The following is an 11,549-nucleotide window of genomic DNA, read 5'->3' on the forward strand; positions in this document are numbered from 1 at the left end:
TATGCTTTTCAAAGATAATATGAGATTAAAAAAAAAAAAAAAAACATCCAAATTGGGAAGGGACAAGAAAAATTATGCTTTTCAAAGATAATATGAGATTAAAAAAAAAAAAAAAAAAAACCTAAAGATTTATTGTATTAGCTCTTCATTTTCTATTCAGTCCTCAAGAACTTGCATTAATATCATTCCTCTGAAAGTATTGTGATAAGAGAAACCAATGACTTAAAATTGTCAAATCCCCTTTATACTTTTTAGTCCTTGTCTTACTGGGCATGTCTCCTACATTTATAAATGATCCAATCGTTTCTCTTCCTTAAGATTATTGCAGTTTTTCCTCTTCCTACCTGACCTTTTATTTGTAGTTTCCCTCACAGACTATTTCTTTCCTTCTCATCTCACAATATTAGTGTTCCCCTCTTCTCATATGAAGACCCCACTTAATTTGTCACTATATAAGTGCCTTTGGATGATCTCATCTTTTTTTCATGGTTTTCCCTGCTTTCATTTTGTACCTCTAATAGTGATCCCTCTTTTCATCTCTGAATCCATATATTGCAGCAGCTCAGATTTATATATCTGAACTTTCCATAAGTACTTCACAATATGTACCAAACTAAATTCATCCATCCCACATTGCACACCCAAAACTGACCTCCTTCCTTTATTCTTTCTTAACCATAATATAACCTACATAAATGTCTACAAAGGCAACATCCAAGTTAGGAATCAGAGTTATTCTACACATTTTCCTCTCCTTCATTATCCATAAATAATCCAGTCACTAAGTTTGGACAATTTTTTGTTAACCTCATAAATATTTCTCTGTTCTGTCCTTATCACCACTATCCTTGTTCTGACAGTCATATTCCTTCTAGACAACTGTAGTAGCCAACTGCAGTATCTCCTTGTCTCCAGTTTTCCTACCTTCTCCCATCCCCCTCCCACAGTCCATCCTCTATACTTATCAAAAAAACATTTATTGAACAAAAATGAGCTGCAACTAAAACAGTAGTTTTAAGCAGACTGAAAAGGGGTATAAAAGGAAGGAGGTATGGATTTAGACATTATCTGGTTGAACATGAATGACTGACAATATTTATCTACATTCTGAAACCAGCAAAATGACAGTGAGGGGGAAAAAGCATTATAAATCAAAAAGGACTATGAAAACGAGAGAATATGGGACAGCAGATAAGACTTATAAATTTTTTAAAGATGGAAATGCATAGATAAACAGCAAGAAACTGGGACCAGAGGGGCAAGACATTAAAGAGCTATCTGATGCATGCCATCAGTCCCTTGACAGGTTCTAATACTGAAATACGTTTGAAAAAAATAACGTAAGAGTGACACTGAAACCAGGAGGACTGCCTGAATATTAGTAAAACAAGTAAACAGACCCTCAGATTCTTTCTCTATCTGTGCACAAGTGTAAAGACAAAGAGTAAATTACTCTTTACTCATATGTATCAAAGGGTTATACATAAATATTTTTATAAACACCCTTTGAAATGAAGAAAAAAGATTAACTTATGGTCATTCATAAGAAGTTAAATCTATAGTTTTTTAAGGCCAAAAGAGAATTTAAAAATCTTGAAATAATCTCTTTTCCTCAGGGTAGGTTTGGCCAATAAGAAAAGCCATATGGTTAAAAAATTGTTTCTACTTTATGTTTCAATGTTGATTATATAGTCACTCTATATTCTCCTAGGGAATATGAAAAATAGACTTTGGAAGTTTCTATTTGATTCTAGCCCTCTCCATCTGGCATGTGATTTTTTTAAAAGTTCAAAATAAACTAAGTTGCTGTCTAACTCAGTTCTAGGAAAAAATCAGAGAATATAACATTGTATGCTTTAAAGATGGAGACTTCTGTAGTTCCTAAGTCATTCGTAAAGTATTTGAAAAACAAATGAAAGTAAAATAATTTATCATGTGGAAAGGATAAGCAGTAGAAGTTGGCAGGAGGTTTGTAGAAATAAGAGATACTTTAAATGAGTATTGAAGAGAAAAAGAATGGTGGGCAGTTTATATCAGTACTTTTATAAAATTCAATAGAAAAAAGGGGGTATAACATTGTCACAACATCTTTACAAAACATCACTGAGGAATTCTATTTACAGCAACATGATAGATTTAGTGCCCTAAATGATCCTTCTGCTAAAAACAAATAAAAATAATACATATATTAAAAAAATATTGATATATACTGCATACTATGAACAAAATTTAAATAGTTTATTTTACAATCACACACACATAAGTGATATCTTCTTAAATTCATTAAAGAGTTTCTAGAAATAGCAAGGATTATTAAAGCCAGGGACTATGGGAAGGCAGAAACTCAGAGGTAAGAAAATAAATGCCTTGAGGCACTTCAAAGCTACTAAAATTGAGCATTCATGTTCTCGACTAAGGCTAACTGAAGATAAACCTTAAAACCAATTTGTAGTACAGAAGCTAATAGAACACAAAACTGGCATGCAAATGGCTACAATAATAATGTGAGGGTAAACTAGAAATAAAATTATCTTGTCTTCCCCTCTATATTACCCTTCTCATAAACACTACCAGATAATTAAACCTCAAGCACAGAAGAAAAATCTCACAAGCACAAGCCAGCCCTCATAAGAGGCTACTGCTTGAATTTTTAGTATGTATTATAAAAACCTATAACCAAGAATTTAGTTTCAAGTGGACCTGAAGTGGTAATGCCCCCAACATATCAGAAGTAAATCCAAACTTGCATAGGAGGAATTTTTCAGGATATCTTCAAAAAATTTCTATAGAAAAATTTCCAAGGAAATTAAGAAGCCCATAAAATAAAAGAACCAATAAGGAATATACAAGGAATACTAGGCATAGTAGGCAACAGTTAAATGAATTAGACAACAATATAAAATAAATATTTCACGTACAAAGAAAGAAAAGGAAGCCTTGAAAATATGAGTTAAAAATAAGGAGTTTTAAAAAAGAATCAAAATGAAAAGACTATCATAAGTAAATTTTAAATTCAATAAAGTGCTACAAAGTTCAATAATAGAAAAACTAATTTATTGTTTTGGATGCCAAGATATGGTTTCCCTCTGAAGAAATAGAGGCAAGGAGCCAGAGAAGATCTTCTGGGGATAGGAATATTCTTAATATTGATTCCAGTACTAATAACATGTATGGGTTTACTTTATGAAGATGTGTAAAGCTGTACACTAAGTTTGCGCAGTTTTCCATGCTAGCCGATTAGCTCAGTTAGACCATGGTGTTGTAACACCAAGGTCAAGGGATAAAGTGCTACAAAGTTCAATAATAGAAAAACTAATTTATTGTTTTGGATGCCAAGATATGGTTTCCCTCTGAAGAAATAGAGGCAAGGAGCCAGAGAAGATCTTCTGGGGATAGGAATATTCTTAATATTGATTCCAGTACTAATAACATGTATGGGTTTACTTTATGAAGATGTGTAAAGCTGTACACTAAGTTTGCGCAGTTTTCCATGCTAGCCGATTAGCTCAGTTAGACCATGGTGTTGTAACCCCAAGGTCAAGGGTTCAGATCCCCATACCTGATAACCAAAAAAAAAAAAAAAAAATTGTGCTTGTGCAATTTTCTATATATTACACTTCTATAAAAGTTTACACAAAAAATTCAATAAACAACTTTAACAGCATATTCAACACAACCAAAAGAAAATTAATAAACTGGAGAAACAGATTAAAGAAACTACCCAGAATGCAGGCCAAAGCCTAAAAGAAAAAATATAAAAAAACAATAAAGTGACAAGGAAAAATACAGCAAAAAAGCAGATAAACCTAATATGAAGGATATCAAAAAGTTCAAGGAAGGATTAGTATTAGCTTTCATTTCCATTTTTCCATGAACCTTCTGAAGTACCTTCAAACATGTGTGGAAACAATGAAGTAGAGGCAATATCTGAATAGATAATACCTGAAAACTTGTACAACTCATAAAAGACATTATCACTAACACTTTGAAAAGCAAAGACTGAGAAGATCCTTAAAGCAGCCAGAGAGAGAAGACAAAATACTTTCAAGGAAACACAAGATGAGTTGGATCTCTTATAAAAGGCTAATAAAAAGCAAGAGGTGGCACAATAGTATCTTTAATAGAATGGAAGAAAATAAACATGAACAAGAAATTGTATAATCAGTAAAATATCTCTCAAAAAAAGCAAATTAAAGACATTTTCAAACAAGCAAAATTGAGAGTTTTGCTACATCAGACAATCACAAAAAGAGATTCTAAAAGATGTACCTCAGACACAAGTTAAATGATCTGAGATAGAAGGAATGACTACTAAGGCACTGGTATAGGGGTGACAAATGTGGCACATGACCTGGCCAAACATTAGATTTTGTACATAAAGATTTACTGCAACAGATTCATGCTGATTCACTGACGTATTATCCATGGCTCCTTCTGCACTACAAAGCACAGTTAAGTAGTTGAAACAGAAACCATATAGCTGATAAAAATGAAATATTTACTATATGGCTCTTTACTGAAAAAGTTTTCCAACCCTTGTCCTAGTTACATACATGCCAAATTTAAACAATTATTAAATAATATCTAATAAAGTTTAAAAAAATAAAAGAATTAAAATATATGACAATAATAACTTGTTAATCTGGAGAGGAGGATTAAATTAAAGTGTTTTAAAAACTGTGTGTTGCAGAACGGCAGAAAATATTTGCAAACCATACATCTAATAAGGGATTAATCTCCAGAATATATAAGGAATTCAAACAACTCAATGGCAAGAAATAATCTGATTTCAAAATAAGCAAAGGACTTGACCAAACATTTCTCAAAAGAAAACATATAAATGGCCAACCAATAGGTACATGAAAAAATGTTTAGCATCACTAATCATTTGGGAAATGTAAATTAAAACCACAATGAGTTATCACCTCACACCTGTTAGAATGGCTTATATCAAAGAGACGAAAAATAAATGTTGGAGAGGATGCAGAGAAAAGGGAACTCTGATACATTGTTGGTGGGAATATAAACTAGTACAGACATTATGGAACAGTATGAAGATTTCTCAAAAAACTAAAAATAGAACTACCATATGATCCAGTAATTCTTCTTATTGGTATATATCCAAAGGAAGTGGAAATCAATACGTCAAAGGGATATCTACATTCCCATGTTCACTGCAGCATTGTTCACAATAGCCAACATATTGAAACAACCTAAGTGTTCATCAACAGATGAACAGATAAAGAAAATGTGGTATATATACTCAACAGAATACTATTTAGCCTTAAAAAGGAACCGTGTCATTTGCAACAACATGGATGAAACTGGAGTACATTATGCTAGGTGAAATAAGTCAGACACAGAAATACAAATACCACATGATCTCAATTATATGCGGACTCTAAAAAAGTTAAACTCATAGAAGTAGAGAGCAGAAAGATGGTTACCAGAGGCTAGGTAGGGGTGAAGGTGCAGGGAATGGGGAGTTGTTGATCAAAGGGTACAAAGTTTCACACAGACAAGAGGAAGAGGGGCAAAGCCTATTGCACAGAAGGATGATCATGGTCAATAGTAATTACTATATATTTCAAAATAAGAGAGTAATTTCAAGTGTCTCAGCATAAAAAATGATAGGTAAGCAAGGTAATGGTTATATCAATCAGCTTGATTTAATCATGCCACATTGTATACGTATATCAAAATATCACACTGTAGCCCATAACTATGTAATTATGATTTACCGATCACAAATAATATTAATAGTATTTTTTTTAAAAACTGCATGTTGTTCAGGAAGAGGGTAAATAGATTGATTTCCAACATAATTTAATAAATAAAACATGCATCTTAATATTTCTAGGGCTGCAGTCTACTTCTTGGAAGTAATGTTAATTTCTGAGATGAAAAAAGAATAAGCTGGTCAGTTAGCTCACTTGGTTAGAGCACAGTCTTATAATATCAAGGTCATGGGTTAAAATCCCCATATGGGCCAGACACCAAAAAAAAAAAAAGAAAACAAGAGTGAGTGAGGGAATAATTTCCAATACAGAACGAAGACACTGGAATTAAAAAAATATATCACAAAAAAAATCACCAAAAAAGTGAAAAACAACCCATAGAATGGGAGAAAACATTTACAAATCATATATCTGATAAGGGTCTGATATTCAGAATATAGAAAGCAGGATATATAAAAAATTCTTATAATTCAACTACAAGAAGTCATTCCAACTGAAAAGTAGACAAAGTCTTGAATAGAAGAAAGTATTAAAGAAGATAAACAAATGGCCAACAGCACATGCAAAGATGCTCAACATCATTAGTCATTAGGGAAATGCAAAACAAAACCAGAATGAGATACTACTTCACACCCACTAACATGGACAGAATAAAAAAAAAGGACAATAACAAATGGTGGCAAAAAAGTAGAGAAATTAGAACCCTCATACGTTGATGTGTGATTATAAAACGGTGCAGACACTTTGAACAGTCTGGCAATTCCTCAAAAGCTTAAACATAGAGTTACCGTAAGACCCACCAATTCCACTCCTAGGTATGTACCTAACAGAAATTAAAACACGTCCATGCAAAAACCTATAAAAGAATGTCCATACCAGGATTGTTCATAAAAGCCAAAAAGTGGAAGCTACCCAAGTGTTCATCAACTGATGCACGTGTAAAGAAAATGTGATAATATCCATAAAATGGAATGTAATCAGCTATAAAAAGGAATGAAGACTGCTACAACATGAATTAACCTTGAAATATTATGGTAAGTGAAAGAAACCAGCCACAAAAGACCATATGCTGTTTGATTACATTTATATGAAATGTCTAAAATAGGCAAATTCATAGAGACATAAACTAGATTAGTAGTTGCCAGGAGTCGAGGAGAAGGGGAACCTGGAGTGACTGCTAATATACAGCACTTCTCTTTTGGAAGATGAAATTATTCTAAAATTCTATAGTGGCAATGGTTGCACAAAACTGTGAACATATCAAAAATCACCAAGTTGTATACTTTAAAAAGAATTTTAAGATGTGAATTATATCTTAGAAAGCTGTTATGTATATTAGTTAAATTTTACCAAAAACTCAAGGGACAAATAATTTTAAGCTTACAAAAATCATTTCAAAGTTTAAAAAAAAAGGAGCATTCCACAACTCACTTTATGAGGTTAGCATGTCCTTGATATGTTACACAACAGCTATTGTAATAATAATGAATTCCCAATAACCAAAAGCAAATAGCAAAGAATTCTAAGATGTCAGAGAAAGGATTATTGCATAAAGACAAAGATTACACAACAAGAACTCTAAAAAAGTTCCCTCAAACTCTTAGAATTCTGATTTTATGATAATGATATTCATATTATTAAGGAACATTAATATCTGGTAATAAAATCATACCTACTTCTGATTAATCTAAGAAAACTAGATTTCAATAAAAATTACAGTACAGAAAAAAGGAGAAATCAACATTAAAATCTAAGTAAAAAATTACATAGACTATGTCTGCTTTTCAGTGACAGTATGTGTAGTAATCTCAATAATAATCGTGATTCATATACTTACACCCTAATAATATGAACAAGGTGTTCACCTGTTCAGTACTGTCAAAAATTTGAACATTGTTATTAAAATATAGATTCACATTATTTACTTTGTGACTCGACACTTTTCTAGGTTCACATATCTTTTGAAATGAATATGTCAAAGTTCAAAAGCATATGAATTTCCAACTGAAAACACTGCAATATAAGAAATTAAGTACTTATTGGAGAAAGAATCATGGCTCTAATTATCACACAATTATTTGCTTTGTGTAATAAACGACAAATCTAGAAATATATTATGCTTGATATAAACATATTCATTCAATTACTTATATATATTATAATATATTCATTTATAGGTTAAGTGGCTTAAATTAAGATCAACCTACTTATCATTCTTAGATCAGCCTTATGCAAATATCCAAAACCAACTTTCTTCCCAAGTTAATTTTTCCTGTGTTTACATTTTACTGATTATACTATGCTGCATATGATTGTTTTCAGATAACTTACATTAACATATATAAATATATAACTATGATTAAAAGGTATGGATAGCAATAAATGTCATCACTTAGTTCATTTACTCTGGTTGTAAAAAGTTTTTAATGAAACTGATTTACGTATGCATTGGCATATTAAAAAAACAGCAAAACTAAAAATATCAGTATAAAATATTAACCATAGGAAGAATTTTTTTTAAATGTACCTTCTTCAAGGATGGGTCGTGGGATGACAAATGGAATCTCCTGCAGAGGTTCCATATACTTGTGACCAGCACTAATAATCTTTATTTGAGGCAAACACAGGACAAGCGTTCCTGGCATTCTGGTTTGTCCATGGTACCAACTTCTTACTGTTCCAGGAATGTCACCAGATACAATTGTACTTGGGGAAGGCAGGCTATCATTTGGAATGAACACACAACAAGATTGCACTTCAAGCTAGAAAATAAAAGGAGAATTAAAATATTTGGATCAGACTAAACACTTCTTCAAGCACCTAATCTCTTCACCAGAATACATAGGCAAGACAAAAAAGAAAATGTCTGATATTTGTCTTTATGAGTTATTTTTACCAAGGAACCAATGAATACTTTAAAAGGTATTGTTTTCTTGCTATAAATTTGATCAAAAGTGCCCAGTGAGATTAGATGAAAATATATCTGCCCTTCCACAGTTCTTTCTAAGAAACATGACTGAGTTAGAAAATAAGCTGGCAAAAATAGGTGAGAAAATCCTCCTTCCTTTGCAGTTCATTAGATTTTCTTTACAGCAGAGGCCTTAGAACCGACTAGCATTTTATTGCTTTTATTTTTTTTTTAAAAGCTATTTCTATGTAAATTTGGCCCTTCCATTTGTACTTTTGATTTATTTTTTAAATAACCTTTATTTTTTAAAAGTTAATATGTGCGTTATAGGAAACTTAAGAATATGTAAGAAAAAATTTTTAAAACATTCAGTTTACAGCACTAGACAACCATTAAATAACATGTTTATATCACATATTTTTTCTTTTTATATATACATATACAAAGGTTCAAGTATACATATATCACATTTATTATAGATAAACAGATACATGATAATAACAAAATCAGAGATTTAAAAAGCAGAACATAAGTCCTTTTTAAAAAAAATTATTACCTAAATTGTGATTTCATGTGAAATTTTTATGCTCCTCTATTTTGAAGTTACGTAAGTTGACAAGTCCTTAGAAAGTTAAAATAAGACTAAGCCTAAACCAAAAACTGAATTCATCAAGAGCTTTTAATTCAGAAGCAATATAAAGTCTATTACTCTTAGTTAGCTCTTACAAAGTAATATTCTCTATCTTGTTAATAAATTGCTCCAAAAACCCAGCATACTTCAATTATTTGTTAAGAAAATAGAAACTAAAATATTTGGCATACAAAAGTGTTATCTAAAGGGGTAATAAAAATTTTTTGCTTTATAAGCTTGTATATTTTAGGAAATTATATTAGGAAAGAGACTATATTTTTTATAAAAGATAACTAAGGATACAGTAATATCCCTTCTCATGGGGCCACTCTCCTTAGTGAGAGCAAATATTACACATGTTCAGAATTCTTTGATATAATAAATAATTTGCCAACCTATAAATAAGCAAATCTGTTTGCTTCACGTATCTGGGTATAAACAAACTGCTGAATTCAGTGAAGAAAAATATAAATAAAAATTTGCAAAAATAAATGCATTGGTTCATGAAATATGAGCTTTTTTTTTTTTTTTTTTTTGGACCAGGAAGAGGATTGCAACCCTTGGCATGGTGTGGTCTGCACCAAGCTCAGCCAGTGAGCGCACCGGCCATCCATATGTAGGATCCAAACCTGTGGCCTCAGCGTTACCAGCGCCACACTCTCCCGAGTGAGCACACGAGCTCATTTTATTACTGCTAGAATTTTATCTTTCATTTATCATGTAGTTTATGTATGTGCATGTTATGTAGTTAATTTAAAATCACAGCACATTTATTCTGAAACAAGTCAATATTGCCTCAGATACGTTACAATTATGTTTTTAAATATTTAACATAATACATTAGTGATGTTCCATTGTACAATTTAAAACAGCACATTAAGAGCATATTCTCTATTTATTCAGGTTAAAGTCTCAAACTATGCAGAGTCAGTATTTAACACTTCATGTAGGTATTGATATTATTTTGAAACCTGCTTTTAATAATATGAGGTAGTTTAATATGCCACCATACACAAATACTTATATATATGTCCTTAGAAAGAAATCTAAATTGTACCAAAATCTCCAAAATCATAAAACATTCCAAAATTCTCCTATTCAATTATTTCATCAAATTTAAACCACCTGAGCAATGCATAAGAATCAACAATATACTAGTATGGAATATATAACAATTTTAAAAGATGAACCTTCTAAAATTTGATAGATGTTGTGAAGATTCCTTTAATAAAAATCAAAACATACATAATCCAAACTGCTCAAAATTATTATGTTATATCTATTATATATACTAAAATTACCGCATAAATCTTTTACACTTTTAAAATAACTGTTAAACTGTATGTCTAAAATTGTGGTTTTAATGTAAAATGTTGAATGATTTACATTACTGAATATAAATCTACAGCAGTAAATTTTGCATTAATGTAAGGATCTGACAATCCAAGGGAAAGAAAATGAAGTAATCTGCCAGTAAGAAGTCCTCAAGCCGGGGGTCAGATCATGTTCATGGAAACCATCTGGCTGGGACCCTCTGAGCCACACCAAACACAAATGATCGTTTAAAAAAATATCCTATTCATTAATGCATCACAGCTGCACTGAGTGTTACTTCATTTTTCCATGGCAACACCCTTTCTGTTTCAAGGATCTTGTTTCAGTTTTGGTAGCAACGTGTTCTTTTGCCAATATTGAACACATTCATGTGTTAAAGTGAAGGGATTATTACAATTCTTGAAGCAGAACCACCTCTATTTTGATTCCTACTAGGTCAAGGGCTACATATCTAAGTATCACATACTGAGGGTAAACCAGTAAAAATTTTTTGGTAGTCTTATTTTGATAAACAAAATGATCGTAATGCATTTTTTTCTGAAGGTACAAGTTTATGTGCTACTTAGAAAGATATATGCTATTTTGTATCCCTGCATGTGAGGTTTGGAAGATATATTATTCTAATTTATGTGCTCTATAACTGTGGTCACAATTCAGTTAAAAAGAAGAGACTAAGGTTTTCATTTACACATTAATCTGAAAATCTTAATCAGCCACTGCCCATATTAAACACTTTATATATAAATGCTATGAAATTTTGTACCGTATTTTCTGCCCTTTTAAATAGCATTACTATTTCCTATTCCCAAATAACATATTTCTCTTTATTTAAAACTTGAAACTATAGTGATAATTACATTTAGCAAAATTTCTACAGAAGGGCCGGCCCGGTGGCGCACTGGAGAGTGCACCGCTTGGGAGTGCGGCGGCACTCCCG

General features: G+C 31.6%; 1 protein-coding gene across 1 annotated transcript in view; it reads right to left on the reverse strand.

Annotated features, from left to right (window-relative positions):
- The window catches only part of LOC103590853 (vacuolar protein sorting-associated protein 13B), a gene marked incomplete at both ends in the record, with an annotated part of 498,786 nt that overhangs the window by 425,513 nt on the left and 61,724 nt on the right, over positions 1-11,549 (reverse strand). Inside the window, one exon of the mRNA XM_008573178.1 lies at positions 8,266-8,500. Within this exon, the coding sequence (XP_008571400.1) occupies positions 8,266-8,500 (235 nt within the window). The remainder of the gene's footprint in view (positions 1-8,265; positions 8,501-11,549) is intronic.

Source organism: Galeopterus variegatus, unplaced genomic scaffold (genome assembly GCF_000696425.1).
Source record: "Galeopterus variegatus unplaced genomic scaffold, G_variegatus-3.0.2 Scaffold886, whole genome shotgun sequence".
Taxonomy (NCBI): domain Eukaryota; kingdom Metazoa; phylum Chordata; class Mammalia; order Dermoptera; family Cynocephalidae; genus Galeopterus; species Galeopterus variegatus.